General features: G+C 50.7%; 2 protein-coding genes across 2 annotated transcripts in view; one reads left to right on the top strand and one right to left on the bottom strand.

Moving 5' to 3' along the window:
• LOC144488266 (caveolin-3-like) overlaps positions 1–3,753 on the top strand; it is a 21,754-nt gene extending 18,001 nt beyond the window's left edge. The window contains exon 2 of the mRNA XM_078206307.1: positions 1–3,753. This exon is cut by the window's left edge and continues 1,914 nt beyond it. The gene's annotated coding sequence lies outside the window, so the exon portion shown is untranslated.
• Positions 3,754–8,241: 4,488 nt separating this feature from the next.
• The window catches only part of LOC144488267 (SLIT-ROBO Rho GTPase-activating protein 3-like), a gene marked incomplete at its 5' end in the record, with an annotated part of 48,355 nt that continues 36,596 nt past the window's right edge, over positions 8,242–20,000 (bottom strand). The window contains 4 exons of the mRNA XM_078206308.1: positions 8,242–10,084; positions 11,364–11,499; positions 15,482–15,652; positions 16,957–17,034. Of these exons, the coding sequence (XP_078062434.1) occupies positions 9,815–10,084; positions 11,364–11,499; positions 15,482–15,652; positions 16,957–17,034 (655 nt within the window). The remainder of the gene's footprint in view (positions 10,085–11,363; positions 11,500–15,481; positions 15,653–16,956; positions 17,035–20,000) is intronic.

Below are 20,000 nucleotides of genomic sequence, written 5' to 3'. Positions count from 1 at the left end.
ATATCTGCACAGTGACTGGTGTCTCTCAGTCCCTCTCTCTCTCTCTCAGGGAGATATCTGCACAGTGACTGGTGTCTCTCAGTCCCCCCTCTCTCTCTCAGGGAGATATCTGCACAGTGACTGGTGTCTCTCAGTCCCTCTCTCTCTCTCTCAGGGAGATATCTGCACAGTGACTGGTGTCTCTCAGTCCCCTCTCTCTCTCTCTCAGGGTGATATCTGTACAGTGACTGGTGTCTCTCAGTCCCCCCTCTCTCTCTCAGGGAGATATCTGTACACTGACTGGTGTCTCTCAGTCCCCTCTCTCTCTCTCTCTCAGGGAGATATTTGTGCACTGACTGGTGTCTCTCAGTCCTCTCTCTCGCTCTCAGGGAGATATCTGTACACTGACTGGTGTCTCTCAGTCCCCCCTCTCTCTCTCAGGGTGATATCTGCACAGTGACTGGTGTCTCTCAGTCCCCTCTCTCTCTCAGGGAGATATCTGTACACTGACTGGTGTCTCTCAGTCCCCTCTCTCTCTCTCTCAGGGAGATATCTGTACACTGACTGGTGTCTCTCAGTCCTCTCTCTCTCAGGGAGATATCTGCACAGTGACTGGTGTCTCTCAGTCCCCTCTCTCTCTCTCTCAGGGTGATATCTGTACAGTGACTGGTGTCTCTCAGTCCCCTCTCTCTCTCTCAGGGAGATACTTGTACACTGACTGGTGTCTCTCAGTCCCCTCTCTCTCTCTCAGGGAGATATCTGTGCACTGACTGGTGTCTCTCAGTCCCCTCTCTCTCTCTCTCAGGGAGATACTTGTACACTGACTGGTGTCTCTCAGTCCTCTCTCTCTCTCTCAGGGAGATATCTGTGCACTGACTGGTGTCTCTCAGTCCCCTCTCTCTCTCTCTCAGGGAGATATCTGTACACTGACTGGTGTCTCTCAGTCCTCTCTCTCTCTCAGGGGGATATCTGTGCACTAACTGGTGTCTCTCAGTCCCCCCTCTCTCTCTCTCTCAGGGAGATATTTGTGCACTGACTGGTGTCTCTCAGTCCTCTCTCTCGCTCTCAGGGAGATATCTGTACACTGACCGGTGTCTCTCAGTCCCCTCTCTCTCTCAGGGAGATATCTGTACACTGACTGGTGTCTCTCAGTCCCCTCTCTCTCTCAGGGAGATATCTGTACACTGACTGGTGTCTCTCAGTCCCACCCCTCTCTCTGGGAGATATCTGTACACTGACTGGTGTCTCTCAGCCCTCTCTCTCTCTCTCTCTCAGGGAGATATCCGTACACTGACTGGTGTCTCTCAGTCCTCTCTCTCTCTCTCTCAGAGAGATATCTGTACACTGACTGGTGTCTCTCAGTCCCCTCTCTCTCTCAGGGAGATACCAGTACACTGACTGGTGTCTCTCAGTCCTCTCTCTCTCTCTCAGGGAGATATCTGTACACTGACTGGTGTCTCTCAGTCCTCTCTCTCTCTCTCAGGGGGATATCTGTGCACTGACTGCTGTCTCTCAGTCCTCTCTCTCTCAGGGAGATATCTGTACACTGACTGGTGTCTCTCAGTCCCCCCTCTCTCTCTCTGGGAGATATCTGTACACTGACTGGTGTCTCTCAGTCCCCTCTCTCTGGGAGATATCTGTACACTGACTGGTATCTCTCAGTCCTCTCTCTCTCAGGGAGATATCCGTACACTGACTGGTGTCTCTCAGTCCCCCCCCTCTCTCTCTGGGAGATATCTGTACACTGACTGGTGTCTCTCAGTCCTCTCTCTCTCTCAGAGAGATATCTGTACACTGACTGGTGTCTCTCAGTCCCCTCTCTCTCTCAGGGAGATACCTGTACACTGACTGGTGTCTCTCAGTCCCCTCTCTCTCTCTCAGGGAGATACCTGTACACTGACTGGTGTCTCTCAGTCCCCTCTCTCTCTCAGGGAGATATCTGTACACTGACTGGTGTGTCTCAGTCCCCCCTCTCTCTCTCAGGGAGATATCTGTACACTGACTGGTGTCTCTCAGTCCCCTCTCTCTCTCAGGGAGATACCAGTACACTGACTGGTGTCTCTCAGTCCTCTCTCTCTCTCTCAGGGAGATATCTGTACACTGACTGGTGTCTCTCAGTCCTCTCTCTCTCTCTCAGGGGGATATCTGTGCACTGACTGCTGTCTCTCAGTCCTCTCTCTCTCAGGGAGATATCTGTACACTGACTGGTGTCTCTCAGTCCCCCCTCTCTCTCTCTGGGAGATATCTGTACACTGACTGGTGTCTCTCAGTCCCCTCTCTCTGGGAGATATCTGTACACTGACTGGTATCTCTCAGTCCTCTCTCTCTCAGGGAGATATCCGTACACTGACTGGTGTCTCTCAGTCCCCCCCCTCTCTCTCTGGGAGATATCTGTACACTGACTGGTGTCTCTCAGTCCTCTCTCTCTCTCAGAGAGATATCTGTACACTGACTGGTGTCTCTCAGTCCCCTCTCTCTCTCAGGGAGATACCTGTACACTGACTGGTGTCTCTCAGTCCCCTCTCTCTCTCTCAGGGAGATACCTGTACACTGACTGGTGTCTCTCAGTCCCCTCTCTCTCTCAGGGAGATATCTGTACACTGACTGGTGTGTCTCAGTCCCCCCTCTCTCTCTCAGGGAGATATCTGTACACAGACTGGTGTCTCTCAGTCCCCTCTCTCGCAGGGAGGTATCTGTACACTAATTGGTGTCTCTCAGTCCCCTCTCTCTCTCGGGGGAGATATCTGTACACTGACTGGTGTCTCTCAGTCCCCTCTCTCTCTCTCAGGGAGATATCTGTGCACTGACTGGTGTGTCTCAGTTCCCCCTCTCTCTCTCAGGGAGATATCTGTACACTGACTGGTGTCTCTCAGTCCCCTCTCTCTCTCTCAGGGAGATATCTGGGCACTGACTGGTGTGTCTCAGTCCCCCCTCTCTCTCTCAGGGAGATATCTGTACACAGACTGGTGTCTCTCAGTCCCCTCTCTCGCAGGGAGGTATCTGTACACTAATTGGTGTCTCTCAGTCCCCTCTCTCTCTCGGGGGAGATATCTGTACACTGACTGGTGTCTCTCAGTCCCCTCTCTCTCTCTCTCAGGGAGATATCTGTGCACTGACTGGTGTGTCTCAGTTCCCCCTCTCTCTCTCAGGGAGATATCTGTACACTGACTGGTGTCTCTCAGTCCCCTCTCTCTCTCTCAGGGAGATATCTGGGCACTGACTGGTGTGTCTCAGTCCCCCCCCCCTCTCTCTCAGGGAGATATCTGTACACTAACTGGTGTCTCTCAGTCCTCTCTCTCGCTCTCAGGGAGATATCTGTACACTGACTGGTGTCTCTCAGTCCCCTCTCTCTCTCAGGGAGATATCCGTACACTGACTGGTGTCTCTCAGTCCTCTCTCTCTCTCTCAGGGAGATATCTGTACACTGACTGGTGTCTCTCAGTCCTCTCTCTCTCTCTCAGGGAGATATCTGTACACTACCTGGTGTCTCTCAGTCCTCTCTCTCTCTCAGGGAGATATCCGTACACTGACTGGTGTCTCTCAGTCCTCTCTCTCTCTCACAGGGAGATATTTGTACACTGACTGGTGTCTCTCAGTCCCCCCTCTCTCTCTCAGGGAGATATCTGTACACTACCTGGTGTCTCTCAGTCCTCTCTCTCTCTCTCAGGGAGATATCTGTACACTGACTGGTGTCTCTCAGTCCCCTCTCTCTCTCAGGGAGAATGTCAAATAAGATGACTGCTGATTTTAATAAACTAATTCTTGCTTTCACAATTTGCTTCTATTTAATAACGATTGAAATAAAAGAGTTTAATAAAATGAGTCAAAACTTCACAGTTCTATCAGATTACAATGCAAATTTCACAACTAGATAACCAGGGACTGGAACTGCAATTTAAACAAACGCAACAGCAGAGAGGGACAAAAGAGGCAGAATCACAGCGTCTCAGAGAGTGCAGAGAATATCAGAGTGTTACAGTGAGGGGTGTGGGATATATCAGTGTTACAGTGAGGGGTGTGGGGTATATCAGAGTGTTACAGTGAGGGGTGTGGGGTATGTCAGAGTGTTACAGTGAGGGGTGTGGGGTATATCAGAGTGTTACAGTGAGGGGTGTGGGATATATCAGAGTGTTACAGTGAGGGGTGTGGGATATATCAGAGTGTTACAGTGAGGGGTGTGGGATATATCAGTGTTACAGTGAGGGGTGTGGGATATATCAGAGTGTTACAGTGAGGGGTGTGGGGTATGTCAGAGTGTTACAGTGAGGGGTGTGGGGTGTATCACAGTGTTACAGTGAGGGGTGTGGGGTATATCAGAGTGTTACAGTGAGGGGTGTGGGGTATATCAGAGTGTTACAGTGAGGGGTGTGGGGTATATCAGAGTGTTACAGTGAGGGGTGTGGGGTGTATCAGAGTGTCACAGTGAGGGGTGTGGGGTATATCAGAGTGTTACAGTGAGGGGTGTGGGGTATATCAGAGTGTTACAGTGAGGGGTGTGGGGTGTATCAGAGTGTCACAGTGAGGGGTGTGGGGTATATCAGAGTGTTACAGTGAGGGGTGTGGGGTATATCAGAGTGTTACAGTGAGGGGTGTGGGATATATCAGAGTGTTACAGTGAGGGGTGTGGGGTATATCAGAGTGTTACAGTGAGGGGTGTGGGGTGTATCAGAGTGTTACAGTGAGGGGTGTGGGGTGTATCAGAGCGTTACAGTGAGGGGTGTGGGGTGTATCAGAGCGTTACAGTGAGGGGTGTGGGGTATATCAGAGTGTTACAGTGAGGGGTGTGGGGTATATCAGAGTGTTACAGTGAGGGGTGTGGGGTGTATCAGAGCGTTACAGTGAGGGGTGTGGGGTATATCAGAGTGTTACAGTGAGGGGTGTGGGGTGTATCAGAGTGTTACAGTGAGGGGTGTGGGATATATCAGAGTGTTACAGTGAGGGGTGTGGGATACATCAGAGTGTTACAGTGAGGGGTGTGGGGTATATCAGAGTGTTACAGTGAGGGGTGTGGAATATATCAGAGTGTTACAGTGAGGGGTGTGGGGTACATCAGAGTGTTACAGTGAGGGGTGTGGGATATATCAGAGTGTTACAGTGAGGGGTGTGGAGTATATCAGAGTGTTACAGTGAGGGGTGTGGGGTATATCAGAGTGTTACAGCGAGGGGTGTGGGGTATATCAGAGTGTTAAAGTGAGGGGTGTGGGGTATATCAGAGTGTTACAGTGAGGGGTGTGGGATATATCAGAGTGTTACAGTGAGGGGTGTGGGATATATCAGAGTGTTACAGTGAGGGGTGTGGGGTATGTCAGAGTGTTACAGTGAGGGGTGTGGGGTGTATCACAGTGTTACAGTGAGGTGTGTGGGATATATCAGAGTGTTACAGTGAGGGGTGTGGGATGTATCAGAGTGTTACAGTGAGGGGTGTGGGGTATATCAGAGTGTTACAGTGAGGGGTATGGGATGTATCAGAGTGTTACAGTGAGGGGTGTGGGGTATGTCAGAGTGTTACAGTGAGGGGTGTGGGGTGTATCACAGTGTTACAGTGAGGTGTGTGGGATATATCAGAGTGTTACAGTGAGGGGTATGGGATATATCCCTCGGGCAAGAGAATTGGATGGGGAGGAGTTCGTTAGGTGTGTTCAGGAGGGTTTCCTGACACAGCATGTGGACAAGCCTACAAGAGGAGAGGCTGTACTTGATCTCATACTGACCAATGAGCCTGGGCAGGTGTCAGATCTCTCAGTGGGAGAGCATCTTGGGGATAGCGATCATAATTCTATCTCCTTTATGCTTGCATTGGAAAAAGAGAGGATCGGGCAAGCTAGGAAAGTGTTTATATGGAATAAGGGGAAATATGAAGACATAAGGCAGCAAATTAGAGGAGTAAATTGGAAGGAGGTATTCTCGGGAAAATCTACTGAAGAGAGGTGGCAGTTTTTCAAGGAATGTCTGTCTAGAGTTCTACAGGACAACGTTCCGAGCAGACAGGGAGGAGTTGGTAGGTTAAAGGAACCGTGGTGCACGAAAGTTGTGCGGGACCTAGTCGAGGAGAAAAGGAAAGCGTACAAAAGGTTCAGAGAGCTTGGTGAAGATAGGGATCTAGATGAGTATACGGCTTGTAGGAAGGGACTAAAGAAGGAAATTAGGAGAGCCAGAAGGGGTCACGAGAAGGCCTTGGCAAGTAGAATTAAGGAAAACCCTAAGGCGTTCTATAAATATGTGAAGAGTAAAAGGATGAGACGTGAAGGAATAGGGCCTATAAAAGGTGAAGGTGGGAAAATCAGTACGGAATCAGTAGAAATGGCAGAGGTGCTTAATTAGTATTTTGCCTCGGTTTTCACAGAGGAGAAGGACATGGGTGGATGTACTGTGGGCTTGCGGTGGACTGAAAAGATTGAGTATGTGGACTTTGTGCTGGAATCTTTGAATGGCATCAAGATAGATAAGTTGCCGGGTCCGGATGGGATGTACCCCAGGTTACTGTGGGAGGCGAGGGAAGAGATTGCAGGGCCTCTGGCGATGATCTTTGCGTCGTCGATGGAGACGGGAGAGGTGCCGGAGGATTGGAGGATTGCGGATGTGGTTCCTATTTTCAAGAAGGGGAATAGGGATAGCCCAGGAAATTACCGACCGGTGAGTCTAACCTCAGTGGTTGGTAAGCTGATGGAGAAGATCCTGAGGGACAAGATTTATGAGCATTTAGAGAGGTTTAGTATGCTCAAGAATACTCAGCATGGCTTTGTCAAGGGCAGATCGTGCCTTACGAGCCTGGTGGAGTTCTTCGAAAATGTGACTAAACACATTGACGAAGGGAAAGCGGTAGATGTGGTTTATATGGATTTTAGCAAGGCGTTCGATAAGGTCCCCCATGCAAGGCTTCTAGAAAAAGTGAGAGGGCATGTGATCCAAGGGGCTGCTGCCCTGTGGATCCAGAACTGGCTTGCCCAAAGGAAGAAGTTTAACAACACCAGGTTAAAGTCCAACAGGTTTATTTGGTAGCAAAAGCCACACAAGCTTTCGGAGCTCTAAGCCCCTTCTTCAGGTGAGTGGGAATTCTGTTCACAAACAGAGCTTATAAAGACACAGACTCAATTTACATGAATAATGGTTGGAATGCGAATACTTACAACTAATCAAGTCTTTAAGAAACGAAACAATGTGAGTGGAGAGAGCATCAAGACAGGCTAAAAAGATGTGTATTGTCTCCAGACAAGACAGCCAGTGAAACTCTGCAGGTCCACGCAACTGTGGGAGTTACAAATAGTGTGACATGAACCCAATATCCCGGTTGAGGCCGTCCTTGTGTGTGCGGAACTTGGCTATCAGTTTCTGCTCAGCGACTCTGCGCCGTCGTGTGTCGCGAAGGCCGCCTTGGAGAACGCTTACCCGAATATCAGAGGCCGAATGCCCGTGACCGCTGAAGTGCTCCCCAACAGGAAGAGAACAGTCTTGCCTGGTGATTGTCGAGCGGTGTTCATTCATCCGTTGTCGCAGCGTCTGCATAGTTTCCCCAATGTACCATGCCTCGGGACATCCTTTCTTGCAGCGTATCAGGTAGACAACGTTGGCCGAATTGCAAGAGTATGTACCGTGTACCTGGTGGATGGTGTTCTCACGTGAGATGATGGCATCTGTGTCGATGATCCGGCACGTCTTGCAGAGGTTGCTGTGGCAGGGTTGTGTGGTGTCATGGTCACTGTTCTCCTGAAGGCTGGGTAGTTTGCTGCGGACAATGGTCTGTTTGAGGTTGTGCGGTTGTTTGAAGGCAAGAAGTGGGGGTGTGGGGATGGCCTTGGCGAGATGTTCGTCTTCATCAATGACATGTTGAAGGCTCCGGAGGAGATGCCGTCTATTCGGGTAAGCGTTCTCCAAGGCGGCCTTCGCGACACACGACAGCGCAGAGTCGCTGAGCAGGAACTGATAGCCAAGTTCCGCACACACGAGGACGGCCTCAACCGGGATATTGGGTTCATGTCACACTATTTGTAACTCCCACAGTTGCGTGGACCTGCAGAGTTTCACTGGCTGTCTTGTCTGGAGACAATACACATCTTTTTAGCCTGTCTTGATGCTCTCTCCACTCACATTGTTTCGTTTCTTAAAGACTTGATTAGTTGTAAGTATTCGCATTCCAACCATTATTCATGTAAATTGAGTCTGTGTCTTTATAAGCTCTGTTTGTGAACAGAATTCCCACTCACCTGAAGAAGGGGCTTGGAGCTCCGAAAGCTTGTGTGGCTTTTGCTACCAAATAAACCTGTTGGACTTTAACCTGGTGTTGTTAAACTTCTTACTGTGTTTACCCCAGTCCAACGCCGGCATCTCCACATCTTGCCCAAAGGAGGCAGAGAGTGTGTATGAATGGGTCTTTTTCTAAATGGAGGTCGGTCACCAGTGGAGTGCCCCAGGGATCTGTTCTGGGACCCTTGCTGTTTGTCATTTTCATAAATGACCTGGATGAGGAAGTGGAAGGATGGGTTGATAAGTTTGCCGATGACACGAAGGTTGGTGGGGTTGTGGATAGTCTGGAGGGATGTCAGAAGTTACAGAGGGACATAGATAGGATGCAAGACTGGGCGGAGAAGTGGCAGATGGACTTCAACCCAGATAAATGCGTCGTGGTCCACTTTGGCAGGTCAAATGGGATGAAGGAGTACAATATAAAGGGAAAGACTCAGTACAGTAGAGGATCAGAAGGACCTTGGGGTCCGGGTCCATAGGACTCTAAAATCGGCCCCTCAGGTGGAGGAGGTGGTTAAGAAGGCGTATGGTGTGCTGGCCTTTATCAATCGAGGGATTGAGTTTAGCAGTCCGGGGATAATGATGCAGCTATATAAGACCCTCGTCAGACCCCACTTGGAGTACCGTGCTCAGTTCTGGTTGCCTCATTACAGGAAGGATGTGGAAAAGATTGAAAGGGTGCAGAGGAGATTTACAAGGATGTTGCCTGGATTGAGTGGCATGCCTTATGAGGATAGGCTGAGGTGTGGGGTATATCAGACTGTTACAGTGAGGGGTGTGAGGTATATCAGAGTGTTACAGTGAGAGGTATGAGGTATATCAGAGTGTTACAGTGAGGGGTGTGGGGTATATCAGAGTGTTACAGTGAGGGGTGTGAGATATATCAGTGTGACAGTGAGGGGTGTGGGGTACATCGGACTGAGGGAGGGACGTGAGGGAGTAGGGAGGGAGGGAATGAAGGAGGGCTTGAGAGGGTGAGGGATGGAGGTGGTGAGGGAGAGGGTGTGAGGGAAGGACTGAGGGACGGAATGAGTGATGGAGTGAGGGATGACAGTGAGGGAGCAAGTGAAGGCGTGAGGGTGTGAGAGACAGAAGGAGGGAGTGGGCAGTGAGGAGGCGAGGGAGTGAGGAGCTGAGGGAGTGAGTGAGGGAGTGAAGAGGTGAGGGAGTGAGAGTGTTAGTGAGTGAGTGATGAAGGAGAAAGTGAGGAGGGGTTTATCTCCGTGAGGGAGGATGTGAGTGAGTGTGGGGGTGAGTGAAAAGTTAAATTTATTTATTAGTCACAAGTAAGGCTCACATTAACGCTGCAATGAAGTTACTGTGAAAACCTCCTGGAGAGTGAGTGAGTCAGTGAATGAACAAATGGGCGAGTGAACGAGTGAGTGAGCGAGTGAATGAGCAAATGGGCGAGTGAGTGAGTGAGTGAGTGAGCGAGTGAATGAGCAAATGGGCGAGTGAGTGAGCGAGTGAGAGTGAGTGAAAGAGTGAGTGTCTATCTCTCTGCCATCTGACTGTGTGCCAGGGTCGCTGCTCTCCTGCCTCTGGAGTGAGTCCCTGGGCTGGATCCTGACCAGTGCCCCCACCCGCCCCACCCTCAGGACGACAGCTTGGGGGTCCCATCCGCAGTGGTGCCCCCAGACGATTTGAAGAGGGCAGCAGCCCGTGCCTTCATGCCGTACTTGGAGGGGGTGCCCTGCTTACTGGCGAGTTTCTCCAGGGCTCCACTGCTGCTCCGACGCAGGGCGATGTCCGTGGCCGAGGGGGATTCAGTTTTCCTGGGTTCCTGCGGGTCCTCCGAGCCTGACTTGAGGCGTTTGCACTGTAGAAGTTCCCGAAAGACCGAATCCATATTCTTTACAACCTCCTGGGGAGAGACAACACGGTGAACATAACGTGGTATATGGTTCATTCCAACATTCACCACCTCTGCAGCCAGTCCAAAGGTTGGGTGGATTGGCCATGCTAAATTGTCCCTTCGTGTCCAAATGTGTAGCTTAGGTAGATTAGCCGTGGTGAACAAGTTGCAAGTAACATTCACGCCACACAAGTGCGAGCCAATGATCATCACCCACAAGAGAGGATCTAACCATCTCCCCCTGAATATTCAATGGCATCACCATCGCTGAATCCCCCACTATCAACATCCTGGGGGTTACCATCACTGAATCCCCCACTATCAACATCCTGGGGGTCACCATCGCTGAATCCCCCACTATCAACATCCTGGGGGTCACCATCGCTGAATCCCCCACTATCAACATCCTGGGGGTTACCATTGAGCAGAAACTGAACTGGACCCAGCCATATAAATACTGTGGCTCCCAGAGCAGGTTAGAGGCTGGGAATCCTGCGGAGAGTAACTCACCTCCTGACTCCCTCCCCAAAACCTGTCCACCATCCACAAGGAAACAAGTCAGGAGTGTGATGGAACACTCTCCACTTGCCTGGATGGGTGCAGCTCCAACAACACTCGAGAAGCTCAACACCATCCAGGACAAAGCAGCCCCGCTCGATCGACACGCTAACCACAAACACTCACTCCCTCCACCCCGACGCACAGTGACAGCCGTGTGTACCGTCTACAAGATGCACTGCTGTGACTCACCAAGGCTCCTTAGGCAGCACCTTCCAAACCCGCCACCTCTACCATCTAGAAGGACAAGGGCAGCAGATACCTGGGAACACCCCCACCTGGAGGTTCCCCTCTGAGTCACTCACCATCCCGACTGGGAAATATATCGGTCGTTCCTTCACTGTGGCTGGGGTCAAAATCCTGGAACTCCCTCCCTAACAGCGCCATGGATGTACCTACTTCAATGTGGACTGCAGCGGGTTCAAGATGGCGGCTCACCCAGCAGCTACTGAAGGGGTAATTAGGGATGGGGGGGGGGGTAAATGCTGGGCCTGGCCAGCGATACTCAAAGGGAAATAAGGGAATGAAAGGGTGGTGTCGGCAAGTGGGGAGAAGGTGGAAGGTTGTTGTGATCGAATGGAGTGGTGGGGCAGACTCGAGGGGTTGAATGGCCTCCTGTACTGCATCACTCAGTAACAGCAGTTTCAGACCCGCACGTTGCCAATCCCAGGGGAGTGGCGACAAGGAGGCCCTTCGGCAGTTTGCATTGGTCCCGTATTATCTCACTGACCTTGTTGACATCTGGTTTGTTGGACTGCTGCCGGTCCAGTTTTCCAGCTGTTATCCGGGCGGGAGTCGGGCTGTGTGTCAACTGCTTCAGATCCAGCGTGTTCCTCCGTTCCTGCACTCCGACAGATATGGTGTGCCTGTCATCAAATACACAGCTCTGTGTATGTGGAGAGAGTACACTGCTCCCTGCTAACACACTCACATATACACCCACACACACATATATATATACCCAGACGCTCACATATACACCCACATATACACCCACACACACACACATATATACCCAGACGCTCACATATACACACACACACATATATATACCCAGACGCTCACATATACACCCACATATACGCCCACCCACACACACACATATATACCCAGAAGCTCACATATACACCCACATATACACCCACACACACACACACATATATACCCAGATGCTCACATATACACCCACACACGCATATATATATATACCCAGACGCTCACATATACACCCATACATATACGCATGCGCACATATATATACCCAGATGCTGACATATACACCCACACACTCACATATATACCCAGCATACACCCACACACACATATACACCCAGCATACACCTAATATACACGCACACACACACATATGTTCCCACACACATATACACCCACACACACACGTTCCCACACACATATACACCCACACACACACATATATACCCACACACACATATACACCCACACACTCACATATACACTCAGTACACAAACACACACGCACACAGAATCACACTCACAACACACACATGTACGCAATTGTTGTAAAAACCCATCTGGTTCACTGATGTCCCTTTGGGGAAGGAAATCTGCTGTCCTTACCCGGTCTGGCCTACATGTGACTTCAGAGCCACAGCAATGTGTTTGACTCTGAAATATCCTGGGGAATGTCCCCGAGCGAGACACTCCGTTATATTCAACCGCTAAAAATTCTCAAAGGAATGAAACCGGACGGATCACCCACATCGACCGAGACATTGGAAAAGACAACGGCAAACCCAGCCCTGTCACCCCTGCAAAGTCCTCCTCACTAACATCTGGGGGCTTGTGCTGACATTGGGAGAGCTGTCTCAAGCAACAGCCTGACATAGTCACTGTCACGGAAACATACCTTACAGATAACACCCCAGACACCACCATTACCATCCCTGGATATGTCCTGTCCCACTGGCAGGACAGACCCAGCAGAGGTGGCGGCACAGTGGTATACAGTCGGGAGGGAGTAGCCCTGGGAGTCCTTAACATCGACTCCGGACCCCATGAAGTCTCACGGCTTCAGGTTAGACACGGGCAAGGACACCTCTTACTGGTTACCACGTACCATCCTCCTTCGGCTGATGAATCAGTGTTCCTGGGACAACACTTGGCTGGAGCATTGAAGGTGGCAAAGGTGCAGAATGTACTCTGGATGGGGGATTTCAATGTCCATCACCAAGAATGGCTCGGCAGCAGCACTACTGATCGAGCTGGTCGGGTCCTAAAGGATATAACTGCTAGACTGGGTCTGCAGCAGGTGGTGAAGGAACCAACAAGAGGAAATAACACACTCGACCTCATCCTTACCAATCTGCCGGCTGCAGATGCATCTGTCCATGATGATGTCGGTAAGAGTGACCACCGCACAGTCCTTGTGGAGACAAAGTCCCACCTTCACATTGAGAATAACCTCCACCGTGTTGTGTGGCACTATCACCGTGCTAAATGGGACAGACTTCAAACCCATCTAGCAACTCAAGACTGGGCATCCATGAGGCGCTGTGGGGCCATTGACAGCAGTGGAGCTGTCCTCCAGCACAATCAGCAACCTCATGGCCCGGTGTATCCCCCACTCAACCATTACCATCGGAGGAGGTTCCACAAATATCCCCATCCTCGATGATGGAGGAGTCCAGCACATCAATGCAAGAGATAAAGCTGAAGCATTCGCAGCAATCTCCAGCCAGAGTGGATGATCCATCTCGGCCTCCTCTGGAGGTCCCCAGCGTCTCAGATGCCAGTCTCCAGCCAATTCAATTCACTCCACGTCATAGCAAGAAATGGTTGGAGGCACTGGATACTGCAAAGGCAATGGGCCCTGATAACATTCCGGCAATAGTCCTGAAGACTTGTGTCCCAGAACTTGCCGCTCCCCTAGCCAAGCTCTTCCAGTTACAACACTGGTATCTACCCAACAATGTGGAAAGTTGCCCAGGTATGTCCAGTACACAAAAAGCAGGACAAATCCAACTCGGCCAAATACCGCCCAATCAGTCTACTCTCGATCATCGTAAAGTGATGGAAGGGGTCATCGACAGCGCTATCAAGCAGCACCTGCTCAGCAATAACCTGCTCAGTGACGCCCAGTTTGGGTTCCGCCAGGGTCACTCAGCTCCTGACCCCATTACAGCCTTGGTTCAAACATGGACAAAAGAGCTGAATTCCAGAGGTGAGGTGAGAGTGACTGCCCTTGACATCAAGGCCACATTCGACCGAGTGTGGCCTCAAGGAGCCCCAGTGTAACTGGAATCAATGGGTATCAAAGGGCAAACTCTCCGCTGGTTGGAGTCATACCTGGTACATAGGAAGATGGTTGTGGTTGTGGAGGGTCAGTCATCTCAGCCCCAGGACATCTCTGCAGGAGTCCCTCAGGGTTAGTGTCCTCGGCCCAACAATCTTCAGCTGCTTCATCAATGACCTTCTCACCGTCATAAGGTCAGAGTGGGGATGTTCGCTGATGATTGCACAATGTTCAGCACCATTCGCCACTCCTCAGATACTGAAGCAGCCCGTGTCCAAACACAGCGAGACCGGGACAATATCCAGGCTCGGGCGGACAAGTGGTGAGTAACATTCACCCCACACAAGCACCAGGCAATGACCATGTCCCAAAGAGACACTCTAACAACCATCCCTTTAACATTGAATGACATTACCATCACTGAATCGCCCACTATCAACATCCTGGGGGTTACCATCACTGAATCCCCCACGATCAACATCCTGGGGGTTACCATCACTGAATCCCCCACGATCAACACCCTGGGGGTTACCATCACTGAATCGCCCACTATCAACATCCTGGGGGTTACCATCACTGAATCCCCCACGATCAACATCCTGGGGGTTACCATCACTGAATCCCCCACGATCAACACCCTGGGGGTTACCATCACTGAATCAGCCCCACTATCAACATCCTGGGGGTTACCATCACTGAATCAGCCCCACTATCAACATCCTGGGGGTTACCATCACTGAATCCCCCCGCTATCAACATCCTGGGGGTTACCATCACTGAATCCCCCCCCACTATCAACATCCTGGGGGTTACCATCACTGAATCCCCCACTATCAACATCCTGGGGGTCACCATCACTGAATCCCCCACTATCAACATCCTGGGGGTTGCCATTGACCAGAAACTGAGCTGGACCCAGCCGTATAAATACTGTGGCTCCCAGAGCAGGTTAGAGGCTGGGAATCCTGCGGAGAGTAACTCAGCTCCTGACTCCCCACAAAAGCCTGTCCACCATCCACAAGGACACAAGTCAGGAGTGTGATGGAATACTCTCCACTTGCCTGGATGGGTGCGGCTCCAACAACACTCGAGAAGCTCAACACCATCCAGGACAAAGCAGCCCCGCTCGATCGACACGCTAACCACAAACACTCACTCCCTCCACCACCGACACACAGTGACAGCCGTGTGTACCGTCTACAAGATCCACTGCAGCGACTCACCAAGGCTCCTTAGGCAGCACCTTCCAAACCCACCACCTCGACCATCGAGAAGGACAAGGGCAGCAGATACCTGGGAACACCCCCACCTGGAGGTTCCCCCTCCGAGTCACTCACCATCCCGACTGGGAAATATATCGGCCGTTCCTTCACTGTGGCTGGGGTCAAAATCCTGGAACTCCTTCCCTAACAGCGCTGTGGGTGTACCTACACCACACAGAGACTGCAGCGGGTTCAAGGAGGCAGCTCACCCACCGCCTTCTCAAGGGGCAATTAGGGATAGACAATAAATGCTGGGACTTGCCGGCGACACCCGCATCTCATAAAGGAACAAAGAAACAAGATCCTCCTCACCTCTCCTCCTGGGCGGGGGTTCGAGTTGGTGGCAGCTTCTGTGCACTGGGGGGACAGGTGGGAATCCGCACTCCAACATCACTGAGCAGAGTCGATATCTTCCTCACTGGACTGCTCCCACACCTCTTCCTCAACACTGGCTCACTCTCTGAGTCACTCAATAGTGCGAGCCTGAACACAAACAGGTACAGCACGGGGTTAGATACAGAGTAAATCTCCCTCGACACTGTCCCCATCAAACACTCCCAGGACAGGTACAGCACAGGGTTAGATACAGAGTAAAGCTCCCTCTACACTGTCCCCATCAAACACTCCCAGGACAGGTACAGCACGGGGTTAGATACAGAGTAAAGCTCCCTCTACACTGTCCCCATCAAACACTCCCAGGACAGGTACAGCACGGAGTTAGATACAGAGTAAAGCTCCCTCTACACTGTCCCCATCAAACACTCCCAGGACAGGTACAGCACGGGGTTAGATACAGAGTAAAGCTCCCTCTACACTGTCCCCATCAAACACTCCCAGGACAGGTACAGCACGGGGTTAGATACAGAGTAAAGCTCCCTCTGCACTGTCCCCATCAAACACTCCCAGGACAGGTACAGCACGGGGTTAGATACAGAGTAAAGCTCCCTCTACACTGTCCCCATCAAACACTCCCAGGACAGGTACAGCATGGGGTTAGATACAGAGTAAAGCTCCCTCTACACTGTCCCCATCAAACACTCCCAGGACAGGTACAGCACGGGGTTAGATACAGAGTAAAGCTCCCTTACACTGCCCCCATCAAACACTCCCAGGACAGGTACAGCACAGGGTTAGATACAGAATAAAGCTCCCTCGACACTGTCCCCATCAAATATTCCCAGGACAGGTACAGCACTGAGGTAGATACAGAGTAAAGGTCCTTCTACACTGTCCCCATCAAACACTCCCAGGACAGGTACAGCACGGGGTTAGATAGAGAGTAAAGCTCCCTCTACACTGTCCCCATCAAACACTCCCAGGACAGGTACAGCACGAGGTTAGATACAGAGTAAAGATCCCTCTACACTGTCCCCATCAAACACTCCCAGGACAGGTACAGCACGGGGTTAGATACAGAGTCAAGCTCCCTCTACACTGTCCCCATCAAACACTCCCAGGACAGGTACAGCACGGTGTTCGATACAGAGTAAAGCTCCCTCTACACTGTCCCCATCAAACACTCCCAGGACAGGTACAGCACGGGGTTAGATACAGAGTAAAGCTCCCTCTACACTGTCCCCATCAAACACTCCCAGGACAGGGACAGAACGGGGTTCGATACAGAGTAAAGCTCCCTCTACACTGTCCCCCATCAAACACTCCCAGGACAGGTACAGCACGGGGTTAGATGCAGAGTAAAGCTCCCTCTACACTGTCCCCATCAAACACTCCCAGGACAGGTACAGCACGGGGTTAGATACAGAGTAAAGCTCCCTCAATCTCCTTACCCGCTGCTCTCTGTTGCTCCCTCGCTGGGTGTCCTTTCCCGCTCTGTATTGCTGGGAGCCGTGAAGAATCCGTCAGTGCTGTAGAGATGGGAAGATCAGGTTTACTGTCAGGAGGCAGTGAGGGGAGGTGATGACTCAAGAAATCCGACACCATCCAGGACCAAGCAGCCCCGCTTGATTGGCACGCTAACCATAAGCATGGGGAAGGCCATGGCCTCGTGGTATTATCGCTAGACTACAACGCTCATGTTCTGGGAACTCGGGTTCGAATCCCGCCACGGCAGATGATGGAATTTGAATTCAATAAAATATATCTGAAATTAAGAACTCTTGATGACCATGAAACTATTGTGGATTGTCGGAAAAACCCATCTGGTTCACTAATGTCCTTTAGACAAGGAAATCTGCCGTCCTTACCCGGTCTGACTCCAGAGCCACAGCAAGGTGGTTTGATAGTATGAGACAAGAACTTTCAAGAGTTGATTGGGGGAGTCTGTTGACAGGCAAAGGGACATCTGGTAAGTCGGAGGGTTTCAAAAGAGTGTTAACCGGGTTCAGGGTAAGCAGGTTCCTCTTAGAGTGAAGGGCAAGGCTGGTAGAAGTAGGGAACCAAGGATAACTTGGGATATTGAGGCCCTGGTCAAGAAGAAGAAGGAGGCACATGACATGCATAGGCAGCTGCGATCAAGTGGATCCCTTGAAGAGTACAGAGGTTGTGGGAAGAGAGTTAAGAGAGAAATCAGGAGGGCAAAAAGGGGACATAAGATTGCTTTGGCAGATAAGGCAAAGGAGAATCAAAAGAGCTTCTATAAATACATATAGGGCAAAAGCTTAACTAGGGAGAGAGTAGGGCCTCTTAAGGACCAAAAAGGTCATCTGTGAGTGAACAAAGAACAAAGAAAATTACAGCACAGGAACAGGCCCTTCAGCCTTTCAAGCCTGCACCGACCATGCTGCCCAATTTAACTAAAACCCCCTACCCTTCCAGGGACCATATCCCTCCATTCCCATCCTATTCATGTATTTATCCAGATGCCCCTTAAAAGTCACTATCGTATCTGCTTCCACTACCTCCCCCCAGCAGCGAGTTCCAGGCACCCACCACCCTCTGTGTAAAAAAACTTGCCTCGTACATCTCCTTTAAACCTTGCCCCTCGCACCTTAAACCTGTGCCCCCTAGTAATTGACTCTTCCACCTGGGGAAAAGCTTCTGACTATCCACTCTGTCCATGCCCCTCATAATCTTGTAGACTTCTATCAGGTCTCCCCTCAACCTCCGTCGCTCCAGTGAGAACAAACCAAATTTCTCCAACCTCTTCTCATAGCTAATGCCCTCCACACCAGGCAACATCCTGGTAAACCTTTTCTGTCCCCTCTCCAAAGCCTCCACATCCTTCTGGTAGTGTGGCAACCAGAATTGAACACTATATTCCAAGTGCGGCCTAACTAAGGTTCTATGAAGCTGCAACATGACTTGCCAATTTTTAAACTCAGTGTCCCGGCCGATGAAGGCAAGCATGCCATATGCCTTCTTGACTACCTTCTCCACCTGCGTTGACACTTTCAGTGACCTGTGTACCTGTACACCCAGATCCCTCTGCCTATCAATACTCTGCCATTTACTGTATATTTCCTATCTGTATTAGACTGTCCAAAATGCATTACCTCACATTTGTCCAGATTAAACTCCATCTGCCATCTCTCCGCCCAAGTCTGCAACCGATCTATATCCTGCTATACCCTCTGATGGTCCTCATCGCTATCCACAAATCCACCAATCTTTGTGTCGTCCACAAATTTACTAATCAAACCAGTTACATTTTCCTCCAAAGTTATTTACATATGGATCCATGTGTGGATCTACAAGAGATGGGTGAGACCCTAAATGAATATCCCTCATCAGTATTTACTGTTGAGAAAGGCCATGGATGTTAGGGAACTTGGGGAAATAAATAGTGATGTCTTGAGGAGTGACATATTACAGAGAAGGAGGTGCTGGAAGTCTTAAAGCGCATCAAGGTAGGTAAATTCCTGGGACCTGATGAAGTGTATCCCAGGACATTGTGGGAGGCTAGAGGGGAAATTGCGGGTCCCCTAGCAGAGATATTTGAATCAGCGACAGACACAGGTGAGGTGCCTGAAGATCGGAGAGTGGCAAATGTTGTGCCTTTGTTTAAGAAGGGCTGCAGAGAAAAGCCTGGGAACTACAGGACTTTTTTCCCTGGAGTGTAGGAAACTGAGGGGTGATCTTATAGCTGTCTATAAAATAATGAGGGGCATACATCAGTTAGATCGTCAACATCTTTTCCCAAAGGTAGGGGAGTCTAAAACTAAAGGGCATAGGTTTAAGGTGAGAGGGGAGAGATACAAAAGGGTCCAGAGGGGCAATTCTTTCACACAGAGGGTGGTGAGTGTCTGGAACGAGCTGCCAGAGGTAGTAGTAGAGGTGGGTACAATTTTGTCATTAAAAAGCACTTAGACAGTTACATGGGTAAGATGGGTATACAGGGATATGGGCCAAATGCGGGCAATTGGGATTAGCTTAGGGGTAAAAACTGGGCGGCATGGACAAGTTGGGCCGAAGGGCCTGTTTCCATGCTGTAAACCTCTATGATTCTATGACTCTCAACTGCCCTCGGGCAACTAGGGATGGGCAATTAGCACCGGCCAGCCAGCGACGCCCATGTCCCACGAATGAATAAAACAAAGTTACAGAGGCAGGCAGTGACTATGTTAATTTACTGGTGTCACAAGTAGGCTTAAATTAACACTGCAATGAAGTTACTGTGAAAATCCCCTAGTCGCCACACTCCGGTGCCTGTTCGGGTAACACTGAGGGAGAATTTAGCACGGCCAATGCACCCTAACCAGCACGTCTTTCAGACTGTGGGAGGAAACCGGAGCACCCGGAGGAAACCCACACAGACACGGGGAGAACGTGCAGACTCCACACAGACAGTGACCCGAGCCGGGAATCGAACCCGGGTCCCTGGCGCTGTGAGGCAGCAGTGCTAACCCACTGTGCCACCGTGTAGGGTACCTCA

Source organism: Mustelus asterias, unplaced genomic scaffold (genome assembly GCF_964213995.1).
Source record: "Mustelus asterias unplaced genomic scaffold, sMusAst1.hap1.1 HAP1_SCAFFOLD_1426, whole genome shotgun sequence".
NCBI classification, from domain to species: domain Eukaryota; kingdom Metazoa; phylum Chordata; class Chondrichthyes; order Carcharhiniformes; family Triakidae; genus Mustelus; species Mustelus asterias.
Note: the sequence above shows the minus strand (reverse complement) of the source record. Positions and strands in the feature narration are given on the sequence as shown.